The following is a 25,341-nucleotide window of genomic DNA, read 5'->3' on the forward strand; positions in this document are numbered from 1 at the left end:
ATAGTAGGGTAGAAAGATTAAAAGATCAGATCAAAATTACAGGACCACTCTGGATTGGAGCCAGAGATAGAACCTGACTTTCTTTCATTGAATCAATGATAAATTATAACACCCAACAGAAAACCTTCCCAGACTAAGAGCTGCTACCACATTATTTTTTTCCTAGTCATTTCTGGATAATGAAGACAATAACAATCTAATTCAATGACAATTCTCATCAGCTGATCTTCAGATTATTACTTTAATTTTTACAATTAAAGCATTTAAGAATAAATCTATGGTTTTGAAAGATATAACAACTAGGCTGAAAAATGTTGTCTCCCTGATTTCCTAAAGTATGAGATTTCAAAGGCTCCAAAAGGGGCTTTTCCTGTTCATTTGTGAAAAGTAAATGTTGGCATTTGCCATTTTGCCATGGTAGATTTTAAGGTTCTAGAGTAGGAATTAACTTCTTTTCTTTTTTCCTGTGTCCTCTTTTCTTCTCTCCCCATTTTTATCTCGATATTCCCAGTACCTAGCTCAGTACCAGTCATATAGTAATATTTATTGATTGCCATGAAATTAAAGGACAGTGTAACTGAGTATATGTGAACAAGGTTATGTGAAGGTAATGATAATCCTGAAAGAGAATTAAGAATTGATCATCTCAACCAGCACTTTTCCATTTCCAAAGCTTTTTAAAAACAAATTTATAAATTCTCTTCAAGGATGGAACAGTACAAATGACTATTCAGTAAAGAAGAGTGAAAGCATCTGAATGGTGTTCAGCTTCTAATCTGTATATTGGAGCAAACCCAATTTGTTGCTGTTGTATGGAGGTTGTTGTTGATGGACACTGGTTAAGGAAAGCAAACAGAACCTGGAAACATGAACTGCTCCAAGAGCCCAAAAGGATGTGTTGGCTCTTTGAAGTCTGTGTGGAGGCAGAGGTGGAGATGGAGAGAACTGGAAGGTGTCATTTTTATCATTTATAGAGGACTTAAAAGATTTGCAAAGCATTTTACATTTGTTGTCTTTATTTCTTCCTCACAGCAAACCTTTGAGGGTTGTTGGGAGGATTAAATTGTGATCCCCATTTTACAGATGAGAAAACGGAGACTGAGAGCATTTAGTGACTTTCAGGGTCACAAAACTAAAAAATTACTGTTAGAGGGGCTGAACCTGGGTCTTCTTTGTTACAAATTTGGGCTCTAGGTACTGTGCCTTTAGATACACCATAATCATTACCTCCACCACCACCATCATCATCATCATCATTAATTTTTACAGCTGATCACTCCTCACTAGCTATGCAAGGCTTAGGCAGGTTACTTCATCTCATCAACTTGCTTTCCCTATTTGTAAAATGAGGGAGCTGAGTTGCAGATATTGGTAACTCTGGTTTCTCTAATTTTTAAAAAATCTTTCATGTAAATCTTCCATCTCACAGAACATAAGAAATCCTGAGCCAATCATACTGTGGCCCTGAACCTTTAGCCCATCATCTTTCTGTTCTTTCCTCCTCCTCATGGCCCTTCATGTTTGTTTTTGTGTCCACTTTAGGGCTTTATTCCACTCCAAGGGAATCAGGTGACTGAGCTCCTTCCCAATCCCGAGGAACCAGGGAAGCACCTCTTTGAGATTTCCCCAGGTAGGCATCTTCCTTATCTACCTTATTATCTTTATCTTCATAAAGGTCAGGAATTATGATTCCACAGAGAAGATCCCTGGTGATATCAGGTGTACATGATCTCTTGGGAACTGCTTCTGATTTGGAATTGCTGATTACAAGAATAATCAATATCTTATATTGTTTCTATCCAGCACCCAGAATCTGTTTGAAATTTTTTTTAAATTGTCACTCATCTCTGTATATTAATCAGCTTCTATCTGTCAGGTAGAATCAACAGGGTTGTTTCATTTATCGTGTTATCATCAAGAATTTTAAAAATTAAGTAGAAACAAGCAAAACAAAACGTCCCAGTTAAGCCTTCTGAGACATACCTTAAAGGTGACATGCTTCTATATGCATGGATAATTTTTCAACATTAACCCTTGCAAAACCCTGTGTTCCAATTCCCTTCCCCCATCCCTGTCCCTTTCCCTAGATGGTAAGTAATCCAATATATGTTAACCATGGTAGAAATATATGTTAAATCCAATATATGCCTACATATTTATACAATTATCTTGCTGCACAAAAAATTTAAATTAAACTGGGAAAAATAAGAAAGAAAATAAAATGCAAGTAAACAACAACAAAAAAAATGAGAATGTTATGTTGTGATCCACACAGTTCCCATGGTCCTCTCTCTCGCTATAGATGGCTCTCTTCATCACAACATCATTGGAACTATGGTGACATGCTTCTAATAGGTCTATAACTTCAGCTTTTACTGGACCCTAGGACTCACAATCCACAGGAAACTTCTTTCCCATAATGTTGTTGTTGCCTAGACTCTGGTATACCTTATCACCCCAGCCATAACTAACAAGGTTTGTGTGTTTATATAACTCTCCTGACTGCTTTCCCAGAGTTTGTTAAATTAATTCTCTCTCTCTCTCTCTCTCTCTCTCTCTCTCTCACACACACACACACACACATATATCTTGGTGTACCCCAAGACATCTCCTTTGACCACAAACCCTCTCTGCCATTCCCACTATGGCCCTCTGGAATCTTTTTCTCTATCTCTCCATCCTTATGTCAATGAGTTTATAGATTCACAAAGAGCCCATCCCATCTTCACTACCAATGATTGCATTGACTTTCCAAATTTAAATATGGTAACTGACATAGTTTTAGAAAGGCCTCTATATTCTCTCAACATAATAGTCATATCTGCTCCCTTTCAGCCTCTGAATTCAATTGTAGAATCCCCAAAGGTGTAAACACAAGATGAGTCATTTTAACAGCTATTTCCCCTTTGATGCAACTAGCTCATTTGAAGTTTAGCAAAGAAGGCTTGCACAAGGACAGAGAAAAGCCACCAAAAAATCTTACTTATTTCGAGTCTTGGGGAGAAAAGGGGGAATTGCAAATAAGAAGTTAATTTTTAATATCTATTATTTTGACAGTAATATTTTAAAGTTAAAATTAATTTTTAAAGATCCTTCCAGTTCAGAGTGATTAGCATAATTGTTTTTGAACTCAGTAAAAGCATTTTATTTTTAAATGGATTTTACAATGGCGTAAGACCTGAATAAAATTGTTGTCTGCACTTGGAAAGGTGCAATTTGCCTTTTAAGTGATCCAGTTTCTTCAAATAGACAATAATATACCTAACCTTTATTTGTACTCCTGCTCTAATTGAAAATCATCATTCTTCAGTGTCAACCAATAAACTTTTAACCAATAATCATTTATTAAGTGCTTACTATGTGTTAGGTACTGTGCAGAAATACAAAAACAGGTAAAAGACAGTCTCTGTCCTCAAGAAGTTTACATTCTAATAAGGAGACAATAAGCAAGCAAATCTGTAAAAATCAAGCAATATCCAAGTTAAACAGTAAATCTGTATACGTTGTAATTGTGAGCCATTTTCTTTTAGCAATTGGTATGACGATTATAAGCCCCTTGGTTTGTAAACTGGAAAGTACTGTTGCTTTTTCATCTCATTCCTACTTCAATGATCTGGATAATTAAATTTCATGAATTTTTAAAAGAATTATGTATCTTAAAGGGCTTCAGAAACTTAATTTACCCCAATATATTTTGTGTAGTCTCCCAATTGCCTGTAAGTAGTCAAATTGTTTTTTGCTGTTAGATAAGAGTGCTTTAGAATTAAATCAGAAAAGGAAAATAGATTTAATAGATCTGGGTAAAGAATAAAACCTATTTGGTAAAATTCTATTTTAAAGGAAATCAATCAATAATAGAAAAACCACTCACAATGAAAGAACAGACTTTCCAGTCACAGAAGTGTAAATAGGTATTTCACAAATGAGCAAAGTGAATTAGGGATTAAAAAGAATTCTGGAACCAGATAGAATCTCTTCAAGGAGATCAAAACAGTGCCTTTGGTGCCAGTGAAAGGCAGGGAGAAAGGATAAGGGAAAGATTTTTAAATGTGTGCATGTCAAAGGCTCATTCAGGAGTACTTCAAGTTATACAGGTTTTAGGAGTTTCTCCCTTTTTCCTCCAATTTATTTGCATAAACAAATTCTTCTAGAGAATTCATATGCTGCTGCTGAGGCTAATCTGTGAAACAGAGCATCCAAAATGTCTGTTATTTGGGTTGGTCTTTAAGGAGCAATCAGATTGGATGTACTTGCATCTTATCTGAGCTATTCTTTCTTTCATCCAAGTGGACTACAGGAATTAGATTCTCTCTCTGTTACCTAAAAATAAGCCTCTGTAACTTAAAGAATACATCTTTCTCCAATTGTTTGTCCCCACCTTTGGTCAAATGTGGAATCACAGTGATAACAGCTTTTGGCTATGGCTTAAAGATTGATAAAGTATTCTTTGTGGTGCAAGTTCTTTCTTTAATAGCAAAAAGAAAGTTTAGATTATAGTCATCAATAAATAGAACCAACTCATGGATATTGTATATCATTTTTTCATATTCATTCACAGTATCAATCTGAAAAGGTACAAACTCAAATCTTCAGATATAATCATTAAAAAACTCAGAATTAAACTTAATGCCCAACTATCATAATGAATTAATCCTAAGTGCTTGATAATACGCATTCCTCTATTCCTTTTAATTGTTTTTTAACTATTCTTGGTATTTTTGTTCTTTTTTACATTATGTTTAATATAAGTGAAAATCATTTTTGGGAATAGATAAGGTACAAATTGCAATAAATGAGTAAATATTCCTTGACTTGATGATGAGATTATTGCCTTTAACATGAAAATATTAGTAACTTTTATTCTGAAGTTCTTTATTTCCAAACAACTTTAATATAGGCCCACCTGGCAGTATATGAAAATGGGGGTCTTTGATGGGAAATGATTGCTAAAAGAAAAAACAAGAGCAATTTGAATATACACATATGGATATATGTATGCACATATAATACAAATCTATGATGAAAAGTTGATCACTCCAGGAAGAATAAGGACTGCTTTTTTAACGCAATAATCAAGAGCTTAGAGCAAAATGATATTTAGCAAAAGTAGAATAAGAGAAAGTTGACAAAGCATGCATTTAGAGACCACAGTTTTTAATTGGCAGAGAAAGTATGATCTGTGAGAGAAGAATGATTGATCAGCTGATAGATTATTTTATGTTCTGCCTCTCGAGTAATTCATATCTAATAATATTTCAGTTTGTAAAAATATAGATATTTTTGTTGCAGCTATTAATAATATGACATTCCTTATTGTGGGGACCATGTTGAATCAATTGCAGGGGTCCTCAAACTTTTTAAATAGGAGGCTAGTTCACTACCCTCAGACTGTTGGAGGGCTGGACTATAGTAAAAACAAAAACTTTGTTTTGTGGGCCTTTAAATAAAGAAACTTCAAAGCCCTGGATGAGGGGGATAAACGTCCTCAGCTGCTGCATCTGGCCTCAGGGCTATAGTTTGAGGACCCCTGAACTTGGGTTTATCATTTGAGCCTCCCAATAATTATGTGAGATGGGTGATAGGTATGGATATTATCTCTACTTTACAAAGGAGGAACCTGTGACTCAAAGAAGAAATTTTATTGACTATTGTCCCTCAGTAGGAAATGTTAATGGAAGACTTTGGACCTTGACCTCCCTGCCTAGAAGACTATTCTACCCGCTAGCCATGTTGTTGCCTCAAATTTAGGGGTATTGATAACAATCCTGTTTCACTGAAGTAACAACATCATAAGTTTAGAATTTGCCTTTATTTTGTTATGATTCCTAAGATACTTCTTGGAACAGAAGGTCAAAGAGGTAAGAAAAGATGGCTTGACAATGTGTTATTGAGTCCCCTTGTGCATTCAGAATTTTTTTTATTATACCTTTTTATTTACAAAACATACGCATGGGTAATTTTTCAGCATTGACAATTGTAAAACTTTGTGTCCCAACTTTTCCCCTCCTTCCTCCCTACCCCGTCCCCCAGATGGCAGGTAGACCAATAACAATAAATATGTTAAAGTAAATGTTAAATACAATATATGTATACATGTTCATACAATTATTTTGCTGTACAAAAAGAATCGGACATTGAAATAGTATACGATTAACCTGTGAAGGAAATCAAAAATGCAGGTGGACAAAAATAGAAGGATTGGGAATTCTTTCAGTGGGTGTAACTGGTTCTCTTCATTATTGAACAAATGGAATTGATTTGGTTCATCTCATTGCTGAAGAGAGCCACGTCCATCAGAACTGATCATCATATAGTATTGTTGTTGAGGTATATAATGATCTTCTGTCCTGCTCATCATTTCACTCAGCATCAGTTCATGGAAGTCTCTCCAGGCCTTTCTGAAATCATCCTGTTGGTCATTTCTTACAGAACAATAATATTCCATAACATTCATATACCACAATTTACCCAGACATTCTCCAATTGATGGGCATCCACTCCGTTTTCAATTTCTGGCCACTACAAACAGGGCTGTCGCAAACATTTTTGCACATGTGGGTCCTTTTCTCTCCCTTAAAATCTCTTTGGGATATAAGCCCAGCAGTAACACTGCTGGATCAAAGAGTAGTGCATTCAGAATCTTTAAGCAATCTGAAAAGTATGGACTATAGGAAACTTGATCTGGGCTCAGGTGGCTCTAGGATGGCTGAACAATTCCAGAAGGTTAGTCCTTAGTCCCTTTGGTCCAAAGACCAAGATCTGTATGAGTTATAAAAGTTCTTAGAATCTTCAACCAAACTTCCCAAAAAGCTCCTATATGGAGATAAAAATCCAGGGCCAAGATGGCAAAGTGAGAAATGAACCTTAGGAATCCCTCCCAAATTCCCTTCCAAACAATTGCTTCAGAATTGCAGGGAAACAGTACATCAACCCAGCAGGAAAGGTCTATCTCAGTGGGAGGGGAGGGGATCAAGGTCCAAGAACATCTTCAGCAGTCATCCTCACAGCAGGGGCCCTGCTACAAGGTTGGGGCAATCCATTAGCAAGACCCCAGCATCCTGCAAAGCAGCAGCCCCATAAGCAAATGAACAGTCTATGCATGCAGCAAGATCTCAGACTAGTGGGGATCCCACCCCCCAGCAAAATCTACCATTGAGCCCTTGACCCTATTGCTGACCTGCACTAAAGGCCCACCCCTGGGGCAGGCCAGCAGAAAACCCTGTTTCCATAGCAACCCAGCAGCAGGCTCCTACTTCTGGGAAAGACTAGTGATACAAAATCCCTCCTCCAGGGTTAGCCATCAGAAAGATTTTGTTACCATAATTACCCAGCAACACAAGGCCCCACTCCTGTAGCACATCACCAGTTAAACCCCACACCCAAGAGAGGCCAAAGTGGAGGCTCCTGTCTCTAGTACGAGCCAAAAAACGCCTATCCTCCAGAGTAAGCAAGCAATCAAACCATGAAGCCCTTTGAAAGCCATCAGTAAGACCCAGAGCTCCAACACACACACACACACACACACACACACACACACACACACACACACACAAATTATCAACAGTGCAAGACCAGAGCTAAAATTCTCACCTAAAAACATCAACTCACAAAAAAGGCAGAAAAATTAGCCACCTCCTCGTCAAAAAAAGATTTCAGTTACATACAATGATAGGGAGGATCAAGTTATAAAAGTAGAAGAGGACAATAGTCAAAATAACTACATATGAAGCCTCAAAGAAAAATGTAAATCCCTGGAAGAGCTTAAAAATTATTTTGAAACACAATAGGAAAAAAATGAGAATAGTACATGAAAATTATGAGAAAAAAGTCAATAGCATAATAAGATATGCAAAATTTTATTGAGGAAAATAACTCCCTAAAAAATAGAATTGGACAAATGGAAAAAGAAATATAAAAATTCACTAAAGAAACTATTCCTTAAAAATTAGAATTGAACAAATAAAAACTAATGATTCTCTGAGACATGAAGATACAATAAAACAAAATAAAAAATTTTAAATAAGAAAATATGTGAAATTTCTCATTGAAAAAACAATTGGTCTAGAAAAATAGATCCAGAAAAGATAATATAAGAATGATTGAACTATCTGAAAGCCATGATCAAAGGAAAAAAACCTGAACATCTTTGAAGAAATTCTCAAATAAAACTTCTCTGATATATCAGAATCAGAGAGCAAAATAGAAATTGAAAGTATCCACTAATTACTACCTGAAAGAGATCCCAAAATGAAAACCTCCAGTAACATTATAGCCAAATTCTAGAGCTCACAGATAAAGGTGAAAATATTGCAAGCATCCAAAAAGAAACAATTTGAATATCATGAAGTTACAGTCAGCATTACACAGATTTTAGCAGCTTCCACATTAAAAAACTGGAGGGCTTGGAATATGATATACAAGAAGACAAAGGAGTTACGATTATAACACAGAATTACTACCCAGAAAAACTGAATTTAATATTTTATGGAGGGAAATGGATATTTAACAAAATAGACAGCTTACAAGAATTTCCCACTAAAAAAAAATTCTTCTAATAAATATACATAATCAAGAAAACAAATTTTTCGGTGGCTATATGCAAAAATATACATATCTCATTCTGAAGCCTAAATCTTTTACTTTTACCTCTTTATTGTTAATAACATGTTTCCTCATTGGTTATCTGGAATTGTAAATGATCAATGTATTGATCATAGATCCTTCGGGTTTCAAAGTTATTTTTACATTGCTGTTGTTATTATATGATGAATTCTCCTAGTTCAGTTCAGTTCATTCTTCATCTATTTATACAGGTCTTCAAAATTACTCATTTTTCTAATGGTATTGTTATAATATAAATTATTCTTGTGGTTCTGTTCACTTCAAACTCAGACTTTCTAACCCTAAGTTGATGGCTCTTCTCAGTATTTGATGGTACTTAATTACCTTCAAATCATTGTCATATTACTTTTATCTTCAAGCATTTTTGGAAACAGATGTCATTTGCAGTTGCCTGGTGAACAGAAAAGGTAATCAAAATGTGGCCACACAAATTGGACTCAAAAAATGAGGTTTAAGTGTAAAGTACTCAGACTGATTTTTTATGAGACTTGTGTATACTGATTCTCTTCAGGGGCACTTTTATATGAGATAGTCAAAAAGTATTTTCAGCAGAAAAAATGTTGGAATCTTGTGTTTGTATTCACATATATATATATATATCCGTTAGGACCTAACTAGATCAATACACTGCATTTTATACAGATAATAATTCTAAATACAGAATATCTGAAAAACTTCAGAGCAGTTCTAAGTTTAATATCTTAATACCTCCAGCTACTGTGCAAAGGCACAATACATTTTTTTTTGTTTAAAGATATGGATTCTAATAGATTTGCAAGTAAGAGTTAGTAAATCAACCAAATACTTCTAACGTTCCAAACTAAATTCTAAAACCTAAATTATTTTTCATCTGTGTTCAAAATCTATAAAGTTCTATGGGAAAGATCACTTTTATTTCCAAAATAAAGTTTGAAAGTGCTTCTAGTTAAGATTTTTCCTTTGATACAGAACATAGTTTCTAAACCTAAGAAACCAATCAGAGTTTCAAAGGTCAAAGATAACATTTGATAACTCTTTCTAATGCCTACTCCTCTTCCAAGTTATCAAGGTCTGTTTAGTTTAAATAAATATACTCAATTTAAAACCTGCTACACTTTCCTTTTTCTCTTTCTCTCATATTTCCTTTCTTGCTTAGGTCTTTAACCTTGCCACCTCTACTTTGATCCCTCCCTTCTGCTTTTTCTCCTTCTGTTTCTTTGTCTGTTAGTTCCATGTTTTCTCAATTCATATTTTCCTCTATTTCCCTTCTTTTCCCTTTTCTAAACATCTCTTAATTCATTATAATATCAATTCATTCCAACATGTATTATTATTATGTACCATGCTAAACGCTGGGAATATTAAAAACAAGTAAATTATTTTTTTCCATTCAATGTTTACATCCTACTAGAATATTACATTGAAATCTTAAACAATTATTGTTTATTTATATCTCATTCTCTTCCAAATCCTTTGCAATACAGATTCTAGGTTCACTGGTCGAATGAAATCCTTAGAATGTGTTGGTAGTGGAAGGAAAGGACTGTTTTTACTTTTCTTTGTATTCCCGCTCCTTAGTACAGTCCATGACACATTATTGCTCTTGTTGCTAAATCATCTTAATATATAGAAAGCACTATTAAATGCTTATTGACTTTTGGAGTCCAAACTCTGTGACTCTGTGACAAACATATGGGTTTTATAACCACAGGTCTCCTTCATCTATAAAAAAAAGAAGAGAGACACATGCTCAACTGTTGAATAAACATTTTATCTTCTCATTTCTTAATCCAAAATGTAGGTGAGGTAAGCACCTTATATTTCTTTAATGATCCCTGAATTAAATTTGTTCACTTGTCTGTGACCTCTGTTTAGTTTTTTTCCCCTATGAGTCAGTGATCCTTGGGGTAAAAGAAAAAGTTGCCTTATTATAAAAGGGATGGTTAGCTTTTCAGTATCTGCATTGTATACTATAAAAGAGTTTCTAGTAATTTAATCTGAAATTGGATTCAAAAGGGCACAACATTTTACTATTCAGGTGAAAGAAAACAAAAGATAAAAGAATACAAAGAAGCAAGAGCCCTAGCAAAGTCAATAGTGAAGATAGGAAGACAGTTTATTGAGCTTCGATTATCTTTTTTTTTTCTTCCACAACTCTATTTTGTACATTATAGGATGTCCATGACATAGACCAGCTTAACTTTTCCCTTTATTCCCTCATAATAATTTCTTGTATTGCATCTAATCATTATTTTAGTACTTCAAGTATTTATGATTTCTCCCATGTAGATACTACCCATCTTGGGTGGGGGGAAGCATAATGCAGAAAAAAGAATGATGAAATTGAAGATACAAGACTTTTGTTTGAATACCCACCCTTCTATTTACCTCCTATGTGACCCTAGATAAGTCACTTCTCATTTCATTTTCTCAATTATAAACTGGAGGAACTGAATTTAATGATCTCGAAGGTCTCTTCTAGCTCTCAATATCGCTGTTACTATGATCATCAGATGCAAAGCAAACAAACAGCTTCTAATTGCCTTAATAGATGGTGTCTGCGAATTGGTGGGAGAGAAACCTAATGTTAAGATAGTGATAAGCTTCTGCAGATTTAGCTATCCTGGTCCATAGAAGACAGATACATAAATCATGTAACCATAGCACCAATCTCACATAAATGTGTTTCCAGAAAGTAAAGTATAAACATTACATTAGAGAAATCAGTTACTTACAAAGAGAAGCTACAATTTCGTATTGCATAGCAACAATGGCTTCAAATGTATATGCACCCTGTTAACATTAAAGAAATGATACCATTCTTTTGCCTCAAATTTGTAGTTTTGAGTCGGTCAATCTGTATTGACTTTCCTTTTTTTTTTTTCATTATAGGGTTATTTCTCTATTGCCAGCTATCAGTAAAGACTCACGTTTCATGCAAGAGCCTAAGTACTAGGGGCAAATATATAATAGTATTGCATACCATACCCTCTTGGCAAAATGTCAACTCTCAAAGTCATCAGTTAGACAAACTCTAGCAACAGTCTGGGGCAGCAGCTATTGTAAATAACCAGCTTGTATTTCTTATCTTTACAGCTGATGGCATAGGGCTTACTGGAAGAGGGACCCTGTTCTGGGATAATGATTTGCAGCTTCCAGGGTTATTACATTACTGAAAGCACATGTATCTTTCAGCACCTGGACAGTGTTTCCTTAGTTCTGACAGCTTTAGACCATGGACAGTACCTGGATTTTACCACCTAGTTCCTAATGCTGTCAAATGCAAATTCCTCAACCTGATATTCATATCCCTTCATGATGTGACCCACCTAACTATCCAGTCTTTTGTCTCCTCTTTTCTGATACAGTCCTCTCTCCATTTCAGATGCTTTCCTTTACTGTCCCTCCCACACACCATCTCTGTTCCCATGGCTACAACTCGTTGGTTTGTCAGGTCTTTTCCTCTCCTTTATACTTATTAATATTTGCCCTATCTATTCCTTCAGATCACAATTCACTTGCTCCAGCAAGCCTTCTTTAATAAGGTCAGGCCATCCTGTTTTCATCTTTTTAAAAAAGAGTTGTGTTTGCTTTTATTGTCTATGCCAGAAAATTGATATTTTATCACGTAGGGTCCTAGTAGCAAATTATCTATATAAATTTAGAATTTTTACACTCAGTTCATAATGAAATTCTATAGAATATTCTCCTGTTTAGTTTTTCTACATGTCTGTCTTTTGTCTCCTCAAATACATAATTCTTTGTGGAGGAAAATAGTTTATGCCTTATATTTCTTTATTTCATGATAATAATGATAAAAATAATTGTGTTTATATAGTATGTTAAGATCATTAGAGTAGGAAACCTGGATGACACCAAATCATATGAGAACAGATTGACTAGATAATCCATAAATTGAACTAAATTTCAATCTGAGCAGCAGGCAAAGCAAGCATCTATGCTGACCAAAAGAATTATCAGTATGGAAAGGGCCAAATGGTGTGAATACAATGATCAGCTTTGGAACAAAAATTTTGATATAATAACTGCCCCCTTCAAACTATAATAACAAAGCAATTAAATTTCACTTTGAAAATGCATAAAATGATTACAAGGTAATAGTACTGACTTTCTAAGAATCTTACTGGAACTTATACAGCCAAATCAGTATTCTCTTTCAAAAAAATAAATTCAAGAAATCATAAACTTGTGCTAATATGCCACTATTGCTTAGAACATGCCTGGGTCACTTTTTGAAAACTGTTATATTTCTGGTAAATAAGAAAATTGGTCACATTTTATAGTGACTTCTCATTTCTTTTTAACAAAAATGGCATCATCTAGCCTGATCATTTAGCTTATTCAGCAAGTATGATATCAGATAACTTTTGTTATGTGACTTAAAGAAAAAGGAGATCATTAGTCAAGGAAGATGTTTCTGGGATGAGTTAATAGAGAAAATGCATTTGAGATAATCCTTGAAGAATAGTTAGGATGTTAGCAGAAAGAAATTGGTAGAAAGAGTATTCTAGGCAAGAAAACTGAGTTAATAAAGGCACAACTATTGAAATTTTGAGAATCTGGCAATGACAATGGTGTGTATATTATATATGTGTGTATATATGTATATATATTATGTGTGTCTATCTCCATAATAACTAGGTTATTTCTGATCATTTGAAAAAATCATATATTTAATATTTTTAAATAATTTTGATATTTACATAAAAATCAATCTATAATTATAAGATAGAGGAAGACTTAGAGTCTAGATGTATAACATGCAGCTTTAGATGGCCTATATGACCAGGCTTGAGGCCTTGCTGAAACTGTAGCTCCCACACTCTCCAAAAAAATTTTAAACTATCACATGTGAGCCAGTAATTCAATAGTGCAGCTAGGAAGTGAAATGGATAGATGCTGGGTCTGAAGTCAGGAAGACCTGAGTTCAAATCCATCTCAGAAATGTCCTAGTTGTATGACTCTGGGCAAATCATTTAACCTGCTTGTCTCGGTTTTGCCAACTGTAAAATGGAGTTAATAATAGCACCCAATTTCAAAGGGTTGTTCTAAGGATCAAAAGAGATATTTGCTAAATACTTAGCACAGTGCATCTGGTACATACTAGGTACTATATGAACACTTATTCCTTTCCCTTATCCCCCAACCCAGCCAAAAAGAAAAAAAAGAAAAGAAAAGAAACATTGATAAAATGCCTATTATGTAAAAGACACTAGAGATAAAAGAAAGCAGAAATCCCTTTCCTAAGAAGCACAACTCTTGGTGGGGGATGAGGAAAAAAAAGTATGATTGTACACAGATAAATTAATATGAATATGGTATAAAAAATATTATAAGAGGAAGAGAGAAGATAGCCACTTGACTCTATGCCTCATCTTTTACTGCTGTCTAGCATAGCAATATGACAGAAGACTTGGGTCAATTAATAATTATAATTCTGAAAACTTCATGCCATTTGCACACATATGGATTTCTGATTATGTGTCTCATTCTTGGAGGATAGTAATGGGGAACTTGAATAGGCCTGGCAGGTAGTTAGATTTACTGTCATCCAGGGGAAATGTAGTAAAAAGAGTGAAAAGTAATACTAGTAGGGAATAAATTATGAAAAGCCTTCAATATATTGAGCAATTTGCATCTTATCTACTTGTCAGTGGGAAAGTATGGAAGATTTTTTGAATAGGCAAGTTATATCTATCTCCTTACAAAGATTTCCTATTCATTAAAGGCCTTCAGTTATTTATTAGATGGTCCACAGGCATATTGTAATTAGGATTTATGCTTTTTTTGTTTTTTGATTTTTATTTTTGCAATATGGCTATAGGAAATTATTTTTGCATAACTTCAGATATGTGATTAATATAGTATTGCCTTATCAATGAGGGGAGGGGCAGAATGGAAGAAAAGAATTTGGCACTAAAATTTTTTTGATGTTGAAATAAACCAATAAAAATTGTCAAAAAATTTTTTAAACAAATAGGAACATTGGTGGGGAAAGAATTTATGCTTCTTAAAAACTGGATAAGGTGACCTATAACATCACATCTAATTTTAAGGGGTTTGTGATATGATTCTATGATAATTTTGACTGGATTTTAAACTAGAGTGATGGTCGTGAGAATAGAACAGAACAGATATAAGGAATACACTTAACAGATGCTCTGCATATATTATATTAAGTAACTAAACACTGCCTTAATGTGTGTGTAAATCACAAGTTAAGAAAAGGTCTTTGTCTTCCTGAATATCAAGAACAGTGTTTAAAGGCCCTAAAATGTATAAAGGGACAGTGTGGCGTTAATAGATTGCGTCAGGCCTTAGGTTTAGTCTCAGAACCAGGAAGTTATGAGTTCAAATTACATTCAGACACATACCAGCTGTCTGAAGCTGGGAAAATCATTTAATCTTTCAATGTCCTAGGAAGTGCTCCTTGCATAAATTTCTGAAAAAATACCAATCTACAATGGGTAAGGAAGTCCCACTATACCTGGGAAATCACAAATCTGTGTGTGTGTGTGTGTGTGTGTGTGTGTGTGTGTGTATAAATCTAATGATCTATCTATCTATGTTGGCTGTTTTTATCCCTTGTATCCCTTCTGCATAACACAGTGCTTGGGATATAGGAGGTGCCTAATAAATGCCTTCTAATTGATTTAAATTTTTTTTTTTACTGAGATCATGAGTTAAATGAGGAAATGCCAGGAAACAAAACAGGATTTATGTCTGGGTAAATGATTCCTCTCCTTCTTTCTAATCCAACTATGGTTCTTGGCCAGGATTGAGAGAAAATGCTCCCTGGATTGTGGGGAGTTTTTAATTTTCTTTTTTATAATAGCTTTTTATTTTCAAAATATATTTTCAACATTCACCCTTGCAAAACCTTGTGTTCCAAATCTTTTCTCCTTTCTTTCTCTCCATCCCCTCCCTAGACACCAAATAATCCAATATATGTTAAACATATATAATTTTTCTATATTTATATATTTCCACAATTATCATGCTGCAAAAGAAAAAATGAGATGAAAGGAAAAAGGAAAAAAGAAGAAAAAAATGGCAAGAAAAAAGGTAAAAATACTATGTTGGGATCCTCATTCAGTTCCCACAGTCCTCTTTCTAGATGCAGAATTGGACTGAATCACCTTGATATTGAAAAGAGCAGGAATGTACTGGTAAATGTTAACAAAAACTCTCTGAAAAAAAGGGGCACATTGGATAGAGACCCATCTTCCTGAAACCAAATCTGGCCCGAGACACTTATTAGCCATTTGAATCTGGACAAGTTACTTAATCCCATTTGCCTCAGTTTCCTTATCTGTAAAATGATCTGGAAAAAGAAAATGGCAAATCACTTCAGTTTCTCTGCCAATAAAACCCTAAATAGGCTCATGAAGAATCAGACATGACAACAATTCAAAAACAAAAACAAAAACAAAACAAAACAAAAAAAAAAAAAACAAAGAAAGAAAGAAAAAGTCATACTTATGACGTACTCTTGAGTATGAGCTGCACCATTGAATATAAACTCCAGCACTTCCTTAAGTGCAAAAATCAACAAAACAATAAACCAAGTCCTGATTTGTAGTTTTTGTCCATTTCCTCATTGTAAATATTCACATTGAATATTTAATGACTGGCTATCATAACTCATTGGACCTGAATTCTAATATATCACTGGTTAAAGGACAAATTAAATGTGCTTTTAACAGTTTATTTTTGGCTAAGACTCTGGAAGATTCACGTTTTCCACAGAGCCTCATCATGGCTGTTTGCTGTTCCATCAGGAAGATAACAGGAGCAGAGCTGGTTTTAAGAAACTTTTTTACAATATCTTTACAAATCTTTATAAGTCCCACAATGAGTTCTTTCACTTTTTAGGCCATTTTTGGAACAACTCTAGATGAATCAAAGGAAATGGAAAAGGATCAAATTACCTACAGACCTCACACTGCCTTCCTTCTGATGCTGAGCCCAGTTAGCCTGGTACTAATTTCTGCAGATCTGGGATTCAGGAGATCTGAGCTCAAATACCTGTTCTGACACTATCTGTGTGACTTTGGGCAAGTCCATTTCTGAATTTCAGAGCAGTAAACTTCTTTAAGATGACTGGACTAAATGATCTCAGAAGTCCTTTCCAATCTCAATAGAAGAAAAATGACTGCATTTCCTTGTATGGCCAATCTATTTATAAAAACTATGTCAGTATGGCAGATTGGATGAAGCTGGAAAATGTGGAGATGAACCTTGGCAAGCCTTTTAAGTCTCTCAGAGCCTCAGTTTCCCCATCAGTAAAATGAAGATAACAATCATACTAACTACCCCATGGGCTGACTGCTGAGTAAGAAGGAACCTTCTAGTCAAATCTGTACCCGAACAAGAATTCCCTTTACATCATACACAAGTGGCCAGCCAAGACTCACCAAGAAGAGGAACCATTTCCTGCAGCAGGTCCATCTAACTACAATCCATTGTCCTTAGTTTTGTCCTAGGGGGCCAAGGATGAACCCCAAATATCCAAAGAGCATCTCTCATGTTCCCCATCAAATCTTTCTACTTTGAAGTTTGACCTTGCTATTTCCTCAGTTGGTTCTCATATCATATAGTTTTGAGACCCTTTATAACTTGCTTTATCTTTTCTAGATGACCTTTAGCTTACCAATGCTCTCAGTTTTCTCACCTATAAAAGGAAATAGTTGAACAAGATGGTTTCTAAGACCACTTCCAATTCCAATATGCTATGATTTTTCTCTTTTAAAATCTTTCTAGTGAAGCATATTGGATGGAAAAAATGTAAAATAAATAATTTGAGGTTTCATAGTCCATTAGCTTTTCCCAGCTTCCCACTGGCTATTCTAAAAGTGGGTTTAAGCAGAGATAATAAAGGCCATCCAACACCTGCTGCCCTTAGTTAGTATGATAAACTAATAGGCACCGACCTTAGCAGCTGCTGAGCACATGGCTATGTACAAAATATTTGATCATAAAATCTGAGTTTCAAAGGCCAAAGGCAAACTAGGGAGGAGTTCAACTTCATAGTTGAGAATACCAAGAGAGTTGTGTTTAATCAGAATAAAAGCAAAGTCTACAGACTAAATATGGTTTTTGAAACAAAGAATAACAGTAATAATTTCCCTTAAAAAAATCACATGAGATCACAATCTGTGGTATTTGATCCATAATTTAATAGCTTTAATAGATTTAATATGTAAAATATTAATTTTAAATAGCTAACAGTTTTAATACATGTGTTAGAAATTAATATATAATAATGTACCAGATTTCTGGAATCTTACTGAATCCAATGTTATCTTTTTTTTTTCTCCTTTCTTCTTTTTTCTTCCCTTTCCTTCTCTTCCTTTCCTTTCTCTTTGTTTTCCTTCCCTTCACATTCCCTTCTCTTCCCTTTCCTATTTTGCTTCCCTTCTTTCTCATCTTTCCCCTCCTTCCCTTCCTTTCCATTCTTTTTTCTTTCCCTTTTTTTCTCCCCTTTCTTCTTTCTTCTTCCCTTCCTTCCTTTCTCTTCTTCCCTCCCCTTCCTTTTTCTTCCTCCCTTCCCTTCCCTTCTCTTCTATTCTCTGTCTTTCTTTCTCTCCTCCTTCTCTGTCATCTGTTTTTCTGTCTCTCTCTTTTCCCTGTCCTCTGACTCCTAACCAACCTTTTACCTAGTAAATACTCAATTATCTGTTGAATGAATGCAATTTTTCATATTGATCAGATACACTGAGAAACATTTTGTTGTTTTTGGACATTGATTTTTGTCAAATTAGACAACTATGTAAAGTAAAAGTTTAAAAAATCAATCATTATCTAGTTGAAAAATTAGAAATAATCACAACAAACTAAACCAGAGGAGCCATGAATTCTATTTATGACTTCCCTACTATATTACTTTATAACTTTGCATAAATCATGCCAAGCATTTGGAGGATACCTATCTCTTCTCTCAAATAAAATGATGAAATGGACTAAGGCATTAAAGGACAACTAATATTACAAAAAAGGGAGTGATTAAATAACAATAATGCCTTCCAGAGTTCAGAGAAGAGAGAGAGAACGCTGTGGCTCAGAAGGATCAAAAAAGGAAGGCTTACACAGAAGTACAACTCGAGCTGGAATTTAAAAGTAGGATCCACATCATCAGAGAAAAGGGGAGAAACACAGCTGGAGTGGGAGGTCACTATAAACCAAAGCACAGTGGTCTGCTAAGCAAATAGAGAAAAGCATCCTAGCCAAAATGGAGATCACACATACTCTTAGAACCCACTAGAATTTGACAATTCCACCTTTTTCACTGGATTATTTTAAGGAAAGGTGTTTTGTAAACCTTAAAGCAGAATGTAAATATGATGGAGGAGTTTTTTTTTTTTGTCTTTGTTAATACTTTCTAGGGCCCTAAATATGAATTTTAATCTGCTATTAAAAAATACTTACAAAATGGAGTATTCACATGATATGTGTTCCAATTGAAGTGTTAATCAAAGACCTTTCTGCCTTCTGGAAATGTACAATATACCATTAGTAAAAATATATCCTCCTTGAAGATCATAGATTTAATACTGTAAGAGTCTACAGAAGTCACCTTCTCTAATTCCACCTCACCTAGCAATTGAGGAAATTGAGTCATAGAAAGATTATAAATGGCTTACTAGGATCACATGGTAGGTAGTAAATAGAAATGAGATCTGAAGTCAGGTCCTCTGACTTCAGAATCAGAATGTTTTCTGCTGTACCATGATGCATCCATTTATTTAATTGTTGAGAGAGTTTAGTGAATAAAACTACTCAACATGGCAAACATAGGATCATAAAGTTGGAATGCAACTTCCCAAACAGTGAGAAATACATTTTACAGAAGCCTGCCAAATACTGAGCAGATCTCTGCTATCTTTCATTTTATTCTAAACCACAGGACAGCCCTATTTAAGTCAAGTTAATCCTTCTAAAAAGCTGAAAATTTCTCCTTGTAATTTCTACCCATACTGGAAGAACATAAAACAAATCTAATCCTTCTTTGACACAACAGTTCTTCAAGTTTTTGGATGATGTCTTTTTCCTATAGAGGGTAAAAGGTCCCTTGTTCTTCAAATATTTCTCATCAGACATGGTTTCTAGAACTCTCACTATACTAGTCATCCTTTTTTGGATACAATAAAGTTTCTTCATATCTCCGATGGAATATGGCTCCCTGAAATTTGTGTTGTTCTGTTATTTCAGTCGTGTCCAACTCTTTGTGACCCCATTTGGAATTGTCTTGGCAAAGATACTGAAGTGGTTTGCCATTTTCTTCTCCAGATCATTTTACAGATGAGGAAACTGAGATAAATAAAGTTAAGTCACTTGCCCGTGTCATGCAGCTAGTAAGTATCTGAGGCTGGACTTGAACTCACAAAAACATGTCTTCCTGACTTTAGACCCTCTACTCTATCCTACCTGCCCCAATACTGAAAAGACTAAAGTACTATAAATATGTCTTGACTAGTACAAAGTAGAGTAAGATTATTATTCTCCATGATCTGAACTTTAGAGTGATTGAGATTTTTTTTAGCAGTTTCATCATAATATTGGCTCCTTTTTAGTCTGAGACCAAGTCTCCCTTACTCTATCACTAGAGGACAATAGTGCAATAAATTTGGTGCCTTAAATTCATTACCCAGATTCCATCCTGTTACCTGTTATGATTCAACAATTCAGTTTAACAAGCATTTATTAAATGCCTGCTGTATGTACTGTACTAAGTGTGAAGGATCTTTCAGAGGATGTAGGACTCTTCCCTAATGATATAGATTACAGTCTTATCAATATCTACTAATCTGCATCTTTCCATGAGTTTGCCACAAAGACCTCCCAGAGTATTGTGGGATCACCTCTGGTTCTTCTGCTCTCCTGAGAATACAAACAGGGTACATGGGTTTTCTATCTGTGGTCTTCGGCTTTCATGGCATCTCTTTTTGCTTATACAAGTTATCAATATTAAAGGAATATGACTATTAAAATATGGGCCTTTGTTTTAGGGGAAAACTTAGGATCCTTAAAAGTATTGGGGAATTCATTGAGACTGGTCTTTGTTGACCAGTCTCCTCCTATTCTTCCTATTCAATTCTGATATCTTCTTCCAGTACATCTGCATTGTCTACCCGAAATACTCATAGAGATAGACTAGTTAGATGGACTATTAAACCAAAAGCATATTATAATCTGGACAACTTGTATTCATCCTTAATAAGGTCAAAATTAGAACGATTGATTCTCATTTTTAAAAATAAGAGAATAACATAATTTGTTATTAATCTAATTTTATAGCTAAACAGATACATAGAGGACATATGACATAAACTGCTCAAATATTTTGTCAAAATTCCTTCATGCTGTAAAAAGTTGGGTTTAATAAAGTGTCCTTGGCAATGTTATCATATGACTATAGTGACCAAAGGAACCTCATGTAACATTTTCTTTTATTAGTATTGTGCTATTTCAGGCTCTTAGCCAAGTAGAATAAATGCAATCTAGAGCCAAAATTTTTATTGATTGTTTTTTCTGGATAAATGTTCCATTGATATCATAATTTGCCTGATACGTTACCTTTGTCTCTTCTTTTTTGGGGTCATGACCTGGAAGTAGACTTGTCTTTACCCTTTTGAGCTTCTTAATAATATATGTAAGCAGCTAATAATGATGAGAGTCACATGACATCTGGTCTTACCAGTAAACTCAAGTCCCTATAGAAATGAGGAGCAAAAAGCTCTGCTGTATCCAGCATTTCCAGGCCTACTTGCAATTTAAATTATTTGTATTCTGAATTATTATTTATATAATAAAAGATAAAGATGGGTTTTTTTGCATATATTTTTTAAACTGGATGCACAAGGTTAAATCTCAAATACAGAAAGAGGGATGGCCATTATTGTAGTAGGACTAAAAGTTTCAAAAAGCCTCCTAAGACATACACACATACATATATACACACACATTTATAGATATACATATATATAAATAAATTTATGAATGTCTGAAATGCCTTCTTTTATCTTCACTCCTTAAGATCCTTTGGGATTAGTGCATCATATCTATGTCACAGTATTGTATTACCTGAGGAAGATAACATGGTAGTTATCTAATACAGTAGACTCATCTTTATACAGCACATTTATAGACATGACATTTTGCTTATGTAATACATTAAATCCCCATGCATATAGATAACATGTCTAATATATTAAGCTCATCTTCAGAATATTCTCTAAGATTAAAAAATATTTTTTATTGACTTCATTTTATAAATAGGAAATCAGAGGCTCAAAGACAGAAAATGACTAATTAATGATCCTGGAACTAAGAAACATCAGAAATGTAATTTGAAACTAGCTCTATTAATTCCAGGGGCAGCATTCTTTCTACTCAAGGAAATCTCTCACCACTAGCACAGACTAAATTATCAGATGAATAATACCCATCTTTACTTAGTATAAAACAGATCCCCAAAGGAATGAGCCACTGAACAGGTAAATTTTGATATCAGAAATAGAGAAAGGAAGTTTGGGAACATAGCATTCCCAGGCTCACTGGGATACCATAGTAGGAGGGATCTTGAGCAGAGGGACAATAGAAGAATATAATTTGACATCTGGGGATTATATGAGAGACAGAGGTACAAATGGAAACAGAAATGAGGGTAATGTGGAATTGAAGCAATCCATATTTCACAATCTTATCTAAGTCCAGCCCTACATATATTTATATGATGCTGTTACAAGTCTTGTCCTCAAAGGATTTCAACCTAAAGTCATCAAGTAAATAGCTAGGGGGAAAAAATAGAGGCTAATAGAAGTATGAGAGGCAGAAATCTGATCTTGGAACCAGGAAGATCTACATTCAAATCCTCCCTCTTATAACTACTGGTAATGGGCTCTAGGCAAGTGACAACTTCTGAGTGCTCTACAGCAACTCTCTAAAACATCGGTAGGAGTTTCCATTTGATTATTCATAGCTGAACACATTGTATATTGACTCTGACATAGTGATATCATTTTGGTCATCTTTGAGAATGAAGGACAACAACCAAGGAATAATAATAATATATCCTATTTTAACATTACATTTTGTAGTTTAGAAAGTACTTTATTATAATCCCATAAGTGACACATTATTATTATTTCCATTTTACATATGGGAAGACTAAGACTCAGAGTTACTTGCTCATTGACACAATACTAGTTATCAATTGAAATCAGATTGCAGATTCACATTTCAACTCCAAATCAAGTTCCCTTTACATTATACCAAGATAAATAATATAAATTGCATCACTACTTAATATAGACAGATCCTATAGTGAATCACTAGCAAAAAGTAGAATCAGAGTACCCAACACTTCCTTGTGGCAAATCATTGCTCTTATATAACGATGACTCTAGGCCCTCTGGATTAATTAAAGTATAATGATTAAGTATGAGTCTTTTGTTCTTGATGGATGACAAAAGAAAAAAATCAATAACCCATGGATCCAAGACTATTTGCCATTGCATTTCCTAGAATGTATTTAAAGCCAGAATCAAATAGACTTTTGAAACCAACATATAGCTCTTAAAAAATCAGACCCAATCCAAAACAATTTCAATAAACTTGAAAATGTCATCTGCATCCAGAAAAAGAATTATGGAAATTGGATATAAATCAAAAAAAGAAAAGAAAAGAAAACCCAGACTCAAGTGTACAATTGGATATACTCAGTGGGAAGTCTCTGTCTTCAAATATCCTTTAATTCAGTGGCTATTTCCATTTAATCCAATAAAAGCTTATCTTGCTGAACAATGCACTCAGAACAACAGGCTTCAAAAGGCAGAAATCTTGTTCAGTGGGAGCTAAAGTTTGTTTAAATGCCTTCTGTGTTTATCCATATGTTCTTCTTTCATTCACTGAGTATTTTTAAGTGCTTACTACAGGAGGTATCGAGTGCTAAAGACCTGCCCTTCCAAAAAGACATAAGATTCTATATCATGGGAAGGAAATTTTCTATCTTCTCTCTGTAGTTTAGGAAAAGAGAATCTTGTCTACTAAACCATCAAATGCCTAGGTTTATTTTGAATCACATTTCCTAAATCAAGAGTAGACATTTCCTTCAGCTTAACAAAGCTATAAAACTATCACCAAGAATGAATGCAAAAGATAATCATCAAAAGTCGTTCTGGGCAGCAAGACACAATCAAAGAATGTTGGATTTGGACTAAGGCTTCTCTGGATCTTGGTTCCTCCTCTGTAAAATGACAACAGTTTGCCTCTTATGGTCTCTTTCTAGCAATTCTGTGGCCATTACTGCTATCATCTCAGGAGCCCTGCTGTGAAGGCTACTGAAGAATTTGAGACAGATTAGCATTAATGGCTGAGACAACTGAGAATTGGGCAGCAGATAAGGAAAAGGTTGTTATTACATGACTATCACAGAGCTTTTCAAGAGCCTAATGATTGATCAGCTATCTATAAGGGCAACAAACAGAGCTCTTCTTGGGACAATACTTGAAAGATAACAGCAATTATAAAAACTCCATGATGAAGACTATGATGATGGTTAATGGCTGGCATTTAAAAAGTATTTTAAGGTTTTCAAAATGTTTTACTCATATTAGCTCATTGGATCCTCTCAGTAATGCAGATGCTACTATTAATCTCATTTTGCAGATGAGGTAACAAAGGCTGAAAGAGATTATAAGTGTTTTGCTCAGGGTCTTACAGCTAATAAATTAGACAGGAGTCAGACTTCAACACTGTAATTTTGTTCTCCTGTCCAGCACTCACATCCTCCCCTAAGGTTCTTTCTCTTCTCCTTATGCTAAAGCATATCAAATCTTACCAAATGCCTAGAGATATTCATTCAGTTGTTTTCATTTGCATCCAATTTGGGGTTTTCTTGGCAAGGATACTTCAGTGGTTGCCATGTCCTTCTCCAGTTCATTTTACAGATGAGGAAATTGGGGTAAACAGCATTAAGTAACTTGTCCAGGGTCACATAGATAGAGTCCAAGGCCAGATTTGAACTCAAGAGAGATGATTCATCATATCTCCAGATGCAGCACTCTATCCACTGCACCACCTAGCTGCCCTATTACTTTGCATAAAGTAGGAACTTCATAAATGCTTATTGCATTAAATTCAAGCAATCCTTTTCAATGAAAGGTACAATTTCTAAAATACTTGTCACAGATGTCAATAAATGTTTAATAAATCAGAAGTTACTAAATTTTTTTTTACTTCAACTCCCTAGAGAGCTCTGAAATTAAGATGATAATTTTCATAACAAAATAAAATAAAGCTCATGTTGATAAAAGTATTTCCCTTCCATAAACTCTTTGAGATAGATAGGTAAAACAAATATGATTATCCCCTTTTATAAATAAGGAAAATCAAACTCTGAGAAATTAGGCAATTTTCCCAGGTTACTCTGCCAGAAAGTATCAGTCTGAATTTGAAGGTGGGCCTCCTCAACCCAGGTCTAGTATTCTTTCAAGTATACCACTTTTGCCTGTTTAAAAATGTTGAAAATGGTGGTGGTACACTAATGCTTCCATCAGGCAGGAAATCCAGGAATCTATCAAGTGATCTAAAAAATTAAATTGCCTCCTTTAGTCTTTGATTCTCAAGAATAAGGGGAGAAAAATAGCTAGCCCCCCCCACACACATATCTCTTTAATTTTGTAAAGCACTTCATGTGTGTTTTCTCATTTGATCTTC

General features: G+C 34.6%; 1 protein-coding gene and 1 long non-coding RNA gene across 5 annotated transcripts in view; one reads left to right on the top strand and one right to left on the bottom strand.

Moving 5' to 3' along the window:
* ARHGAP22 (Rho GTPase activating protein 22) overlaps positions 1-25,341 on the top strand; it is a 402,535-nt gene that overhangs the window by 134,655 nt on the left and 242,539 nt on the right. For all 4 annotated transcript variants that reach the window (XM_051981883.1, XM_051981885.1, XM_051981884.1 and 1 more), the window contains exon 3: positions 1,543-1,630. In XM_051981883.1, the coding sequence (XP_051837843.1) occupies positions 1,543-1,630 (88 nt within the window). The remainder of the gene's footprint in view (positions 1-1,542; positions 1,631-25,341) is intronic.
* The window catches only part of LOC127551810 (uncharacterized), a 103,400-nt gene that overhangs the window by 66,917 nt on the left and 11,142 nt on the right, over positions 1-25,341 (bottom strand). The window lies entirely within an intron of this gene.

The sequence above is a fragment of the Antechinus flavipes genome, chromosome 2, assembly GCF_016432865.1.
Source record: "Antechinus flavipes isolate AdamAnt ecotype Samford, QLD, Australia chromosome 2, AdamAnt_v2, whole genome shotgun sequence".
Classification (NCBI taxonomy): Eukaryota; Metazoa; Chordata; class Mammalia; order Dasyuromorphia; family Dasyuridae; genus Antechinus; species Antechinus flavipes.